The sequence below is a fragment of the Lissotriton helveticus genome, chromosome 12, assembly GCF_964261635.1.
Source record: "Lissotriton helveticus chromosome 12, aLisHel1.1, whole genome shotgun sequence".
NCBI classification, from domain to species: domain Eukaryota; kingdom Metazoa; phylum Chordata; class Amphibia; order Caudata; family Salamandridae; genus Lissotriton; species Lissotriton helveticus.
In genome coordinates, this window is record NC_136073.1 from 569385096 (window position 1) to 569400363 (window position 15268).

The window sequence follows — 15268 nt, forward strand, 5'->3', positions numbered from 1 at the left end:
CCTACACTATTTTCAACATGCTAAGGGAGCAGTCAACAGTGTGTCGCCCACAGTGCACTTGCGCCGTTGTGAAAAAGTCCTTTCAAACAAATGTTTGTGTGCAACAGCAATGTGACCCAGGTACAGGCCCACACTGGCATGCAAGCCTGCTGTAATCACCTGCTGTGAGAGGTCACTGACTCTATCCAGGGACCGTCATTGCATACATTCAGACATTAATTGAGAACACTGGAGGAATGCCGGTCAGGTACACCCAGCACAACGCAGTATTTTACATTGTGGAATTTACTGCTTTAGCCTTTACTATGCGATCCTTTTCACATATTATAGTCATGTATTTTTTAATATATTTTAACATTATAGATCAAAAATACCAAAAAGGAAGCTAATCTTTCTCTTGTATGGAAATTGACGTTCAATGCAGTTTAAAAGAAATGAGAAAAAGATTAACTTATCCCCCAACCAAAATGGTGGCATGAAAGAACCATCATTTACCACAAGAAAAATGCAGTTATATACTGTTACACCAATGTACAAAGTTTAGTCAATACTTTACAATTCAATTGATAAAGCAATCTACAAATATTTTAAAAAGAGGCTACACGAAATAACATATTTCAATCAATGTCAACCATTTTACAATCTATCTTATCAACACTCCTAAAGAGAACTGCTGACTCATGTCACTGAGTTCAACAACTGTGTAATAATGGCATCTACACATGGCTCAGGGTAAACACAGTTTTAGAAGTAAAACTAAAGGAATACCTATCAACGGATATAACCACTATAAAAATAATAGTATACACTACCTCTCTAGCAACTGAAAAAAAAAATGTCTCTGCCTTTTCTTGAGACAAAAAAATGTAAAGTGCCTTGCTCTCCCAGGCAAATAAGCAGAACATAAAGAACAGAGCATGTCTGTACTGAACTAATAAACAAAAAAAAACAATTCAACATTATCACTCAAAAGAATAAAAAATTAGGTTACTATATTTTTCAGGAAATATGTATTTTTAAACAATATCTAAACAATATATTTATTAACCAATTAACAATTCCCTTGTAGCTACTATAAAAATATATATGTTCTCCTAGTTTAGAAACTATGACTATGATTCGATTATTTCTTAAAAATGTTTTTTATGGACAATATTTATATTCTATAGGTTAAGTGCAGACAAAACCTTAATTTAAAAAAATTATAGAAATTAATAAAAACTTGCCCAGCCCTATGTCTGTAAAGTTCATAAAAATGTAAAGAAAAACTGAGGAATACAGAACCAATAGCTCACTGAAATGTGTTTTATTATTTCTCTATTCACTGTGGTACAGAACGGTTACAATTTTGGGGGACTCTTTAGAGAGAGCCTCAGGGCATACGCCAGATAAAAGGCCAAAGAAATAAAAGCTATAGTGGGCACCTCACTCTCTGCCTCGATTCTAAAAAGCATTGTCCCAAACATTCCCCAACATGTTGCTGGCGAATTGCCTGCCATACTGAATTTAAAAGGTATTATAAACCGTAAATGACAAGTAGCGATCTCCCTCTGCTGAGAAAACATAGTGGCATTACCATACATGAGCACCTTCAGAAAACATTTACTAAGGAAACCTTTCAACTTTCCAATAACCTATACTTTCAGAATTGTCTACAAATGTTCTCTACACAACACAACTTTCTAACATTAGAACATAGTGATATTTAGATGATGGATGAAACCATTTAAACTTGTCCACATCCATTTAACCCAATATATACGATACACAGTCAGATAATAGCATTCCCCTGGTGTATGGTATACTTCCTGACAAACTGTCCATGCTGAATGTTTACAATAATCATTAAAAATAAACAGAAAGGTGCCTGAGCATTAAGTATTACAAACTGGTATTGTTGAAAATCATCTTGAAATGTATCCTTGTACTCAAATGCAGGGACATTTTTTCCCCTTTTCCCAGGCCACTTGGTGAAAATGCCGAAAACATCTTTAGGTGTAAATTATATGAAGGACAGCAAACTATAAATTGAAGTCGTAAAAACTCCCAGTCTTATATTTTGCACCAGTGAATCAGTTAGTCATTTCACTGCAATAATTCAAAAGCAACTAATGCAGTTATAATGAAGAGGAATTGGCCCTCTAAGCATGCCAGGTTGCAAACAGTTTCCACGCTTTAACACTGAATGATGGAACTGCTACTCAACCTGTTTCGAAGGTGGTACCAACATTAGCAACCCCATAAAAGGTTGGCCTAGTGGCTAGAGCTGCCGCCTTTGGGGACCCATGTTCAAATACTGGTGTTGGCACGAGTCTCAACATTGTGTGATTCTGGGCAAGCTGCTTAATGTCCCTGTGCGTCTAAGTGTGTCTAAAATGTAGTTGGGTAATTCCCACTTAGTGTACACAATCTGCTGTAGATGGTCTCCTGATCTCTTATGTAATATCAAGTGTTCTGTTGATTCACAGCTAGATTTGTGTTCTATAAATCAAATCCTTGGTTGGAAGATCATCTCCAAGCTTCTATCAACTATTGGAGACAAAAACCAACCAACACTTAAGTAGCCCTCTAAAACATGTCCCAGGCCTGCAATTGCAGCCTAAATGCAGTGTTGCTTGGTACTTCCATGTTGGCTTGGTAGTTATATCCCCTTACCCAGCTTTAAACTTCCATTTTATTACATATGTCACTCCTAAGGTAGGTTCTAGTAAGCCTATAGGGGCTGGTGCTGTGTAATTAAAAGGTTGGTCATGTACATTTAAGTTTAACATTGGTAGTGAAAAACTCCCAAATTAGTTTTTCACTACGGATAGGCCTACCGCTCCTATAGGATAACATTTGGGATTCCTTTTTAGATTTAATAAGCTGTAATTCCAAATTGGGAGCAGGTAGATATGTCAAGTTTGGTAGCTGTATAATAATATCGATAAACCCTATTTAGTGGTAAAGTCAGATTTTTCGTTACAGTTGTGAAAATGCCACTTTTAGAAAGTTGGTATTTTCCTGCCCTTAGCCCTTTCCTTTTGTGTGTGTAGCCGGTCTGAGTCACATGACTGGGTGTAACTGACAGACTTTGTGAATTCCTCCCAGACAGTCACACAGTAGAGGGATAAGGTGTGCCTGAATGGGCCATCTGCTAGCAGGATGGAGGGGGTGGAGCTGAGCACAGCCCCACTTACACCTGAATAGCCTGTGCTCTGCTATCACGCAAAAGGCCTAACAACCCTGTATTGTCACTGCAGCCAGCTTTGAGCCAGGGCATGGTAGCCAGCGAATCCCATGCACTTCAAAGAACATTTCCAGAAGCTTCTCCCAACTTTCAGAAGAAAGCCAGCAGGGAATAAAAATCTGACCCTCAGAACCACTCTTCACTTCATAACTGGACCTGCAAAATGTCTCTGAGTACTGACTGCTGCTGTTCACTCTGCCAGGCAGCTGCTGTACCTGGAAGGACTGCTTTGCTGCTTGGAGCCTGCCTTGAAACCTCAGAGGCCAACCCTGCATCTTCACCCAGGATTGCTAGAAGTGATTCCAAGGGCTAGTTTGCTGGCCTCCTGTTCAAAGCCACAGGGGCATAAAACCCACCATCTTGAATCCACACCTGGACCCAGCTTGAGTGAGTCCTGACCCCCCACCCCCAACCCCCAAGGGTTGTCCCGCCAGTCCTGGACCCTTGGTTGTGGTGCTAAAGGTGCTCAGATGGCCAATTTAAAAAACTGAGGACGTAGACAAAAAATTTGACCACATTTGTGCCCTGAGAAGCAGGCGTGTAGACCAGGACCAACCTGCTCTCCTATCTGTCCGAGATACATCGCCTGTAGGATGGACTTCAAGGCTTCTCCTGCTACATTCTTCTCGGCAGCTGCAAATCCGTTTCAGCTGTCCTTCGCCAAAGGGGTATCCAGTCGACCTCATAGAACTGTCTTTGGCTACCGCCCTCTTCTTCATCTCGCTGGAGTTTTTTGACTTCTATTTCAGCGACTGAGTCCTACACATTTTCACAGCGGCTTCAAGCCAAGACCATTCTACGAAGACACTCCCTCCTCAGACACCTCCTGCAACCTTGCCCAGCTGAACTTAACCTTCTCAAAAAAATGTCTTCAATAATATTTTTAAGTCCAAGGGTAATCTCTGACTGGGCCCAATCCACCTCTTGTATCCAAACCACAATCTCTTGTGATCGCCCATAACCTTGTAATCAACTAATGAGGAGCACATTATAACATTAATTGAAAACACTGAGCTGCCATCTTATTGGCTGATTGCAACTAGTGCTGAGCATGTGTTGCAATCGGCCAGTCGGAACCAGTGGTGCTGGAACAATTTTTAGTTTGAGGAGGTACAAGGGAACCCAATAGGTAATTAAGGACCTTGGGTAGCAATCTTTAGTGACAACAACGGTCCTTAAAAAGAACTGTAGGAACATTTAAATAAAATATAGCCTTCAATGAGTCCTATATTCATTTGTGTCCAGCCGGACATTTTTTTAGAGAGGGGTCGGCCCTGCCATTAGTGTTATATTGTTGAAGTTGTAGGGATGATGACAACTTCAAGTGTCACAAAAAAACAAGTATAGCAAATGAGCCACACCCATTCAGCAAGAGACTGGTTAAGGTGTGATATATAGTCAGTGGTGCCTTTTAGAGCACACTCACAAATGTATTACTAAAGCATGATGTGGTGGCACACTAATTTACTGACAGCACATTTTCCATTAAAATGGCCTCAATTTCCAACTCGATACAGTAAAGGGGGTGGTGATGGACAGAGTATTCCGAATTAATGCAGAACACTCCTACCCAGTCAAGAGATCAGGGCTTGATCCATCACCGTTTTTTAGCTCACCGCACCATCCCAGTTCAGAACCTGGCTATATGCAAATTAGTCTGTCCCTGGCCCAGTGCATCATGGGAACAGGGCAGACCAAACTACCAAGCCAATTCTTTCACTGGAAAGGAAACAAGCTTCCGGGGACCGGTTTCTGGCATTACAGCCGTCTTCGGCCCGGCTTGCTTGAATCCTGATGGTGCAGTGAGCAAGGGACTCGCATCCGAGCATACCCTTCCACGCTTATGGTGGCCAAAACGATACAGTAAAGGGGGTGGTGATGGACAGAGTATTCCGAATTAATGCAGAACACTCCTACCCAGTCAAGAGATCAGGGCTTGATCCATCACCGTTTTTTAGCTCACCGCACCATCCCAGTTCAGAACCTGGCTATATGCAAATTAGTCTGTCCCTGGCCCAGTGCATCATGGGAACAGGGCAGACCAAACTACCAAGCCAATTCTTTCACTGGAAAGGAAACAAGCTTCCGGGGACCGGTTTCTGGCATTACAGCCGTCTTCGGCCCGGCTTGCTTGAATCCTGATGGTGCAGTGAGCAAGGGACTCGCATCCGAGCATACCCTTCCACGCTTATGGTGGCCAAAACGATACAGTAAAGGGGGTGGTGATGGACAGAGTATTCCGAATTAATGCAGAACACTCCTACCCAGTCAAGAGATCAGGGCTTGATCCATCACCGTTTTTTAGCTCACCGCACCATCCCAGTTCAGAACCTGGCTATATGCAAATTAGTCTGTCCCTGGCCCAGTGCATCATGGGAACAGGGCAGACCAAACTACCAAGCCAATTCTTTCACTGGAAAGGAAACAAGCTTCCGGGGACCGGTTTCTGGCATTACAGCCGTCTTCAAGCAAGCCGGGCCGAAGACGGCTGTAATGCCAGAAACCGGTCCCCGGAAGCTTGTTTCCTTCCCAGTGTAAGAATTGGCTTTTGTAGTTTGGTTTGCCCTGTTCCCATCATGCACTGGGACAGGAACAGACTAATTTGCATACAGCCAGGTTCTGAAACTGGGATGGTGCAATGAGCTAAAAAACGGTGTTGGATCTAGCCCTGATCTCTTGACTGGGTGAGAGTATTCTGCTTAATTCAGAGACTCTGTCCCTCACCACCCCTTGTTGTACTCAATTTCCAACTGACATATAGTTTTACTCTATAGTGTGCAAGCAATAATGTGTAGAAATGGTGTTTCAGCAAATATATCTCTTTCAGACTACCTCTGTCTCAAGGTTATGTTCAGTGCTTTTTATCCTCCTCTTGGTTTGACAGAGCACATTTCTATCCACTTCATCCATTTGGTCAACTCCTGGATATGATGCCTTCTCATTAAGTCCCAATATTTGCTTCTGTATATATTGTTGGCCTTTGCTTGGTCTGTACTCTAGGTTACACCGCACTGTGATGTGCGTGCCTCTTAACAATAGCTCATCCGCTGATATTAATAAATGGCTCCAATCCATTGTTCATTAGGACGTTTATTAATTCCTTTGTGCAGTTCCTCTGTTTACATTTACTGATTCTTGCACTTGACCTCCATGACTATCTGCAGATAGTCCTCCTCTGTGACAGCATTTATTATCTCCTGAAGACTATTTGCTGTTAGGCTGGTGTTTTTTTTTTCTTCCTTATAGTTGTAAATTACTACTTGGACGTGGTATGCTCTTGGAGCCAAATGTTTTCATCATCAAATCTATGAATTTGTCTTGCATCTCAGAGACATCTGTACAATTCTGTACTCATTGCATCTTATCCTGCGGCCTCTGCCTCATTCCTCACTTGCATCTGTTTTGTGGAGAAGTGTTCTCTGGATCTTTTGAAGGCGTCCTTTGCCATGAACCTGCATGCATGCATAGTAGTTTTGTTTGTCACTCTGAATATGGGTATGCCCTTGCTCGACACAGACCCCCTCTGGAAGCCCTACACAGTTTTTGCATTTACTGAGAAGCCCTTAAGATACCACATTATTGCCCCGCCGAGTTAAAAGCTACAATTCAATGACTGACGAGAGTTAGTTACACAAGACTGGTAGGATTTGGGGGTCTGAAGCATTAGGCATGCAATAGCTTGTGTCTCAGCAGCTCATGTCTCACTTCGGTTAAGTTGTGCTCACCTAGCAGTGGCTGGGCTGATCTGTAATTGATGGGTTTGAAGGTCAGCCTGCAAATGTATTTCTTTGACTACTTGGTCACTCAGAACTCACAATGCCCCACATATGAGAAGGGTCACACGCTGGATAATTTACTTACATTCATATCCAAGCACCAGTATTGTCAGTTAAGTGGTGTGTTCACCATCTGCTGTCTTTCACACTAATCTTCCACTGCTAACACCAGTCAGAATAATTACAACCTTTACTTTGGACCATACCTAAAAATAATCATCCAGCAGCCCCACAATATATACTGTGGTCTTCGAGGCTCTGCATAGTACTGGCATTGCCAGTATTTCTGAGCATCAAATAGCAAATAGCAAATAGGTAACAAAGGTAGAAATCGGTACACTGTGACCTAACTTAATTGTGGCAAATGGACATTATAAATGCTTAGCCATCGCTAGAGGAGTTCATCCAGATTATGCAATGCCATCCTTTTTTAGTACTTCTTTAGTTCATTAGCAAATAACATTAACTTCAATGGTGTCTCATACCACATATGTTTTGATGATACATAATTTCACCCGACAGTCTGCTTCAAGAACTCAAAACAATCATTGTCTCAAAGATATTTAGTCTATATCAATAGACATTGATTTGCAATAGAAGCAACTAATGTCCCTATGCTACCCATTGGTTTACCACAGACTTGGTACCATTACTACAAATGATCTTTGCCCTTTTACTGGCCCCCATGCCCTATTTCTTTTGGTAGAAGCATTAAAGGTGAACATCTGAGCTCTCTCTTAAATTCTCTTTCATGTAGAGGGCCTCCACTTTTATTTCTAAAGAAATGAATAGCTGTCTTATCACTAAGCTATGCCTGGATGTTTGTTTTGTTCTTAGTAGATTATTTTAATTATTGATGAAGAGCTCTAAATCACAAAATGCATTGGAATTATTTGAATAAATATTGATATCAGTAATCGCCACCACTAATAATTATTGAAAACATTTTTTAAATGAAGCAATAAAGGAAAGCAGTTCAAGTGAAAGGTTTAACTATCTTCTGGGGTGAGCTGAAGGAGCTTGCAGTATAAAAGAAACAACAAAGAATTGACAGAAATTGTTTATTTTGAACCAGGGCGTGGTTAATATATTATGGCTTTTAACTAAAAAACATGAGCAACTTTCCACTGTGAAATCTGCTATGAAGTATCTGTTCTTTATGACAAGCACCACCCACAATATGTTTTTGCTGAGTTGAGCCCTGTGTTTTTCTCCCTAGATAATTCTTATCTAGGTTAATGGTGGCTGCAAAAATACCCAATCTTCTGTTCATTTTAAGAGCCTAAAAGTTCCTTTTTTGGTACTTATACTCAATAATAATGTCAGAGACCCTTTTTCGATGAGTGACAAGTGTTGAATTTGTGAATATGAAAGACAAGATGTGACATAAGTATACAGTCGAGAATCGTTAGGATGTAAGGAACAAATACTATATGGATCTGCAGGCATTTGGTAAAAAGCCATTGGTAACAAGAAATGAAAAAGCAGTTAGCAAAAATCAAAATACTTTCAAGTCAAAAGTCTGTTGTTATTACGTTTTGAATAGCTGAATTCTGGTACAAAAATGGAGTCCAAACATATTATTCTGAAAATATGAGGCCCGGGCGACTGGGGCAGATCCTAGATGATGAAGTGACTGTGTTAAGTAGCGCAGGATAAACTCCCAAGTTGGGAGTCTTAGGTGACAAGAGCAGTAAAATGGACGGAAGGGGAGTACGGTGAAATGGACAGGTCATGTCCAAGGTAGGAAGGTGAATAGAGCTTATTGTATCTGAGAAAGTGTGATCAAGTAAGATGATCATGTAAGATGATCACATTTGGGTGTGATAATTTTAGTCTAGGACAAAATGAGTTGTGACATGGTGTCACGTTGGAAGGCACCACGTTGTCCACTGTCTTTTGATTGACTCATTTTTTTTTTCAGTGGTAAAATGCTCTTGGAATGTAGCTCCGCGCACCCTTCACAGCTCAGCAGTGCTAAGGAGGGTTTATGATGAACAGAAACCACTTTCTTCGTCTTCTCAAAAACATAGCGCAGCTTCTGAAGAGCAGGAGGAAACAGAAGAGCCACTGCATCATTCTCGCTACAGGTATGAGGCATCAGGTTCTAGACTCTCTTGGGTAGTGTTGCAAGATTATGCATCGCTCCGTGGACTGTCATGCTCCCTCAGACTCGAATTGCTGTGTTCTATCACATTTTTCCCGCACACTGTCTTTAGGACTCGAAGAATTGTTAGCATGTTGTCTTGCTTCCCATCACACCAGCTTGAAGAAGCAGCCCAGCTAGAGAGCGAAAAAATATGTGATTAAATCTAGGTCTGCAGTGACCACCTTTGAGTTTGAACTGTTATTGGCTTTTCCAACATTGCCAAAAATATATATTTTTTTTAAACAGATTTTATTTGTCACAGGCACATATATCGCATATCTCCGTAACCCGGAGACTGCAGCACACATCAATGAAGTTACAATAATGCCGTAGACTTTTATATCAACAAACAACCCCTACCTCCCCCCACCCCCCGATTGCGTATATGCCATCTCAACTAAATGATTACATGACCAATAAAGTGCACTGAGTCCGGCCCGCATCCCATTTCAGACAGGTACAATGGATGCCCCATCTGGCGGCGGGTCAAGCTCCAATCTCCTATAGTCCGCCCATCTCTTCCAAATTTTAAAATGCTTACGGGGGCATCCTCCAGCAAGAAATATTGTCAGTTCGCGCCCCATGCAGAAGTCCATCCCAGGCAGCCAGCGGCAGAGCCCGAGTCGCCTTCCAAGCCCTGGCTATATCCCTCTTTGCCAGCGTAAGGCCCAGCAGTAGCAGGTGATGCTTATATCTATTGCCCCCAATACCTTCCAGCACATGCAACAATGCCAGCCTTGGAGAGTACGGAAGCTCCCAGGCCAACACCTCCGACAGACAGGAGAACACCCCCCTCCAACATTTGTGAAGTACAAGGCAATCCCAGACTGTGTGTAAAAGTGTGCCCTCATGCGTCCCACATCGGAGACACTCAGGGGAGCCTATCATCCCCGCCCTCCACAGTCGCACTCTGGTGAAATACACACGATGTAGGTATTTAAATTGCACTAACCGCAGGCGTGTGGATATTGCGGCCCCACGCGGACTCTCCAGAGCCTCCGCCCAGTCTTCTTCTTCAAGAGCACCGACATCCCCCGCCCATGCTGTTTGGAGGCGCTGTAAATCAGTAGAGCAATGATGGACTAATGTCTGGTATATGCGTGAAATCTTCTGGTCTGGCAACTCACCCATAAACACCTTTGCCTCCAGGGGACTAAACTCAGGAAGGGACTCTAGCCCCACTACATGAGGTGACAATGCATGTCTGAATTTTAAATACTGGAAGAATTGGGACCACGGCATTCCATATTCATTGCGGAGCTCCTGAAAGGATTTAAGTGCCAGATCGGTCATCACGTCACCCAGGGACGAGATCCCTATGGAGTCCCAGCCCTGAAAACCTCGCAGCGCCCCCAGCTGAGGCAGCCGCCCATTGCTCCACAAAGGCGTCTCGCGAGTCAAAACATTCCACCACCGCATCCTGTGCAAAGTCCTCCGCCAGACATGGAATACCACCTGCGTGGCCGAGGAGAGGCCTAGACGCAACGGCGCTGAGTAGAGCAGCGTGTGTATCGACCTAGTGCCCATCAAATGTCGCTCCACTGCATACGCCAGAACCCCCCTATCTCCGTACCACCATTCATTAAGCACCAGCAGATGTGCCGCCTGATAGTAGGAGAGGACATCTGACGTCGCAAGCCCCCCAGTGTATGTAGAAAGGAAGCACGTGCGTAATGCTACTCGAACTGCCCCCCCCTCCCACAGAAACCCACCAAGAGCCGAGTTTACCTGCTGGAACCAATGCGGCAAAATCAAATAGGGGTAATTCTGAAGTTGATATACCAGACGAGTGAGCGCCACCATTTTAAAAATAGCCGATCTACCATAGATGGTAAGGGGCATACGAGACCACGCCTTGAGATCTTCTCGCGTGCGGTCCCACACCAAGGCCAAGTTCCATTCCCTAGAGACAATCGGTGAAGCCGAAAGATACACACCTAGGTATTTCATTCCCCCATAAGCGGGCTGTAGAGCGGAGGCCCAATCCCCTGCCCTGTACTGATCGTCCAGAACCCATAGCGTGGATTTGCCCGGGTTCATGTATAGTCCTGAAGTCTCACCAAAGATCTGCAAAATTCGCAATAGACGCGGTCCCGACCTATTAATATCTGTAAAGAAGAAGAGGACGTCATTGGCATATAACGCTATTTTATCAACGACACCAGGGGCCCACCTAAAGCCCTTGAGCTGAGCATCTATACGTACCCACGCCGCCAGTGGTTCCATAGCAAGCGCAAACAGATAGGGGGAGAGGGGGCACCCCTGACGCGTACCCGTTGGATCTTAAAGGAGCAAGATATCACCCCCCCCCCCCCACCACCCGCACTGACACTGTAAGATCTGTATAAAGCAGCCGCAGGTAAGCCAAGAAGCGTGGGCCCAAATTAAGACTGCTCAATAATGCAAACAAATACACCCAACTCAGGGAATCCAACGCTCTATCCATATCCGCCAAGAGTAAAGCCGCTGGCTCTCCGAACTGCCTCCAGGCCGATATTGCAACATGTACTCGTCTGATATTATGGCGGGTAGCCCTCTGAGGCATGAATCCAGCCTGGTCCGGATGTACCAAGTCTGCGATATATGGCCTGAGCCTATTGGCCAACGCCTTAGCAAACACCTTGGCCTCAACATCCAGGAGGGAGATAGGGCGATAAGACTCATGCCGCTCCGGAGGCCTTCCTGGTTTAAGAAATACCACCACCTCCGCGTGTCGCCAATCCGGAGGGAGCGAACCACTCTCCCGCGCTTCCTCGATTACCGGTCTAAGGTGAGGGCTTAACTGTACTGAAAAGCGTTTAAAAAATTCACTCGGGAAGCCACTGGGACCCGGCGCCTTCCCCGGGCGCAGTTCCCCCAAGGCTGTATTCAATTAGTCGTCAGACAGGGGTTGATCTAACCTCTCCCGTACCTCGTCCAATACCGCCCGGGAGGAAGATCGTCTACAGACTTTTGAATGGTCTCCTCCAGGAGATACTCCTGGGGTGCATACAAACCCTCATAATAGGCCACAAAGCTCGCAGCGAGAGCCGAGGTCTCAACAACAGGCGCCCCCTCCAGATCGAGGACCCGAGGCAGCGGCTGGGCATGCAGGGAGCCCTGACACAGACGGTGGAGCATCTTGCTGGATTTATCCCCCCATTGATATATTCGACTGCGTGTAGCCAGCTAGGCCTGATGCGCCTCATCCATCAGATTCTCAGAGTATTGCTGTTGGGCCAATATTAACTTTCTCCTCGCCAAACCGCCATCGGCTTCCGGGCCCCTGCGATCTAACGCCTCAATGTCGGCCTCCCGACGAACCAAGTCTCGCTGCTGCTCCCTCCTTGTCGCCACGCACCAGGAGATATCTACACCCCGCAACGTCGGTTTCAAAGCCTCCCAAAGAACCGCAGGAGAGTACACGGACCCCGTATTAGCTACAAAATAGTCCGCTATGGCCTTAGTTAGGTGTTCTCTGTACTCCTCACCTTGGAGGCGCCACCCCGACATACGCCACCGAAGCGGCTGCCGCCCTGGGCCTAACTGGAGCGTGAGCGCTACAGGCGAATGATCGGACAGGGCCCTAGTCAATATACTAGCCGACAATACGCTGTATGCAAGTCCCCTGGGAACAAAGATATAGTCCAGCCTAGAGAAGGACTCATGCACTGCGGAGAAATAGGTGTACTCCCTACGAGGTCCATGCATATGGCGCAACACATCCACCCAATCAAGCCCCATCACCATGGATTGTAGTTTGGTAGAAGGCCCTCTCGCCATGGGAATCCCCCCCACTTCTCCACCTATCAAGCCCGGGCTCCATCACATCATTCCAGTCCCCACCCACTATGGATATGGTATCTGGCATGGTTCCCCACAGCGTCAGTAGCCGTTCCACCAAAGACCACTGTAGTGGCGGCGGAGCATATACACTGCTAATCATCAAAAGGTCGCCCCCAATTCTGCCCTGTATAACCACATATCTACCTTGGGTGTCAGTCCAATTCTTCTCGTGTGTGTAAGAAACCCTACGATGAATCAAAATTGCAGCACCCCGAGAGTCCCTTGTGAACCCAGAATGATAGACCTGATTAAATCCAAACCGTAGACAAAGAGCCTTTGTGCCAAGTAGGTGTGTTTCTTGAAGCAACAGTATATCAGCCCCAGCTCTCTTAGCAAATTGCAGAATGGCCCTTCTCTTCACTTTGTGAAGCACCCCGCGCACATTCCAACTAACCACGCGCAGGGAACCTGGGGCTACCCGCCCTCCTCCCCCAGTATCGGACATGTTGAAGAGTACCCGTTCTTCCAACCCGTGCCTCCCCGGCTCAGCGCACCTGAATTTTGACGAACATATAGCATCAATACGCAATCAAACAAACTCCGTAGCTCCCAACCCCCTCGAAACCCCCCCCCCACCCCATACCTCCCAAACATGGAAGTATCTGTCGCGGTCAGAGCAAGGTCCAGTCCCCAACGGGAGGACAAACACCATCCCCTCCCATGGATCCCCAATGAAACACCCATAACTTTTGGGGGAAAGACCACCCCACCCCACGTCCCGTCCACGACTACGGGAGCGGGATCCAGCCTAAATCAAACAGGCCTAACTGAACGCCTAGACAATAATGTCACAAAGTCATTTCTCCAACTGCTGCTTCTCCGGCGACGCGCCCTTCTGACGGAGGACAGAGCCGGACCTGGATCAACGCCTGGAGCGGGACCTTCTATTGCCACCCCTCTGGCCCCGGGGCACCCCACGGGCCGCATCACTAAAAGAGGATTGAGAATCAACACCCGGTGGCGTATGAGGAGGTATCCGCACAGTTTCATCAGTCCATTTAAAAACTTCTTCCGCGGAAGCGAAGAACATTGTGCGGGACCGATAAATGACCCTCAGCCTGGCGGGGTACAGCAGCGCATATTGAAGCTTAAGGTCTCGAAGGCGCGCTTTGGCCGCCAGGAAGCACTGTCGCTGCTGTTGCACCATGCGAGTGTAGTCCGGAAAAATAAGAATAGAGGCTTTGTCGTGGGTGAGGGAGGACTGAGCCCTGGTCTGTCGCAGGATGGTGTCTCGATCCATATAGTTAAGGAACTTAGCTATAATTGGCCTTGGGCGAGCGCCCACGGGGGGCTTCTGCATGAGGCCGCGGTGAGCCCTTTCTATGACAAAGCAACGGGAGAGCACATCAAGTGGGAGCCATCCCTTCAGCCACCGGGTCAGAAAGCGCTCCACGCTGTCTCCCTCACATCCCTCCGGAAATCCTACAAAGCGTAGATTGTTCCGCCTGGCGCACCCTTCTGCATCCTCGACCCGGAGGGCCAGACCCTTTTGTACCTTTTCCATGGCCGCCACTTTCTTCTTCAGAACCGTGACGTCGTCTTCCACCTCCGATACGCGAGTCTCTGCTACAGTAATGCGCTCCACGGCATTCCGCAGGTCTTGTCGCAGCAGAGTAACATCTGACCCGACAGCCCCAATCTTGGCGTCCAGCATACCTCGGGATTGAGGGATAGCCGCCATGTGCGCCGCATTATCAGGCAGTTGACTCTGCAAGCCCGCAGACCCAGCAGCGGCCCCCGCACCAGTATATTTGTCTAGGGTGCCCTGCTTGGCACCGCCACTTGCTCCCTTGTCACGGGTCATCTTAAAGAGTAGTGTCCCGATCCCAGGGGCAATCGTACACCACAGCACCGGAAATAAACTGGACGCCTCCTGGAACAGCAGGTTCCCCCTCGTGGACCTCAGACAGGCCGTGGCTATCTCCAGGAATGTGGGCCACAAGGAGGGCAACTCTCACGCCGGCAGGAGGTACCGCCCTGCCCCCCACTCCGTGGCCCGCACTGACCACCGACTCGCACTTGCGGCCCTTCTTGACGCAGCTGTGGGGTCACCACCATCTAGGGGACATCACCAGGGCCAGGTCGCAAACACAGCTGCACTGCAGTGCCATAGCCACCACGTCCACTACCACCGCGGACCGACAGGACCGCCGGGCACACCAGAACCCGGGCCACCACCACTTCAAAAATTATGTCCAGGAGGGGGGGGGGGCGCTCTCGCCACCGAGGCATCCACAGCCCACAGCCCCACACTAGGATGAAGCGGACTCACCGCTGCGAGCCCGGGCC

General features: G+C 46.5%; 1 protein-coding gene across 1 annotated transcript in view; it reads left to right on the plus strand.

Moving 5' to 3' along the window:
* COQ9 (coenzyme Q9) overlaps positions 1–15268 on the plus strand; it is a 70291-nt gene that overhangs the window by 28096 nt on the left and 26927 nt on the right. Inside the window, exon 2 of the mRNA XM_078670552.1 lies at positions 8930–9095. Coding sequence (XP_078526678.1) covers positions 8930–9095 — 166 coding nt within the window. The remainder of the gene's footprint in view (positions 1–8929; positions 9096–15268) is intronic.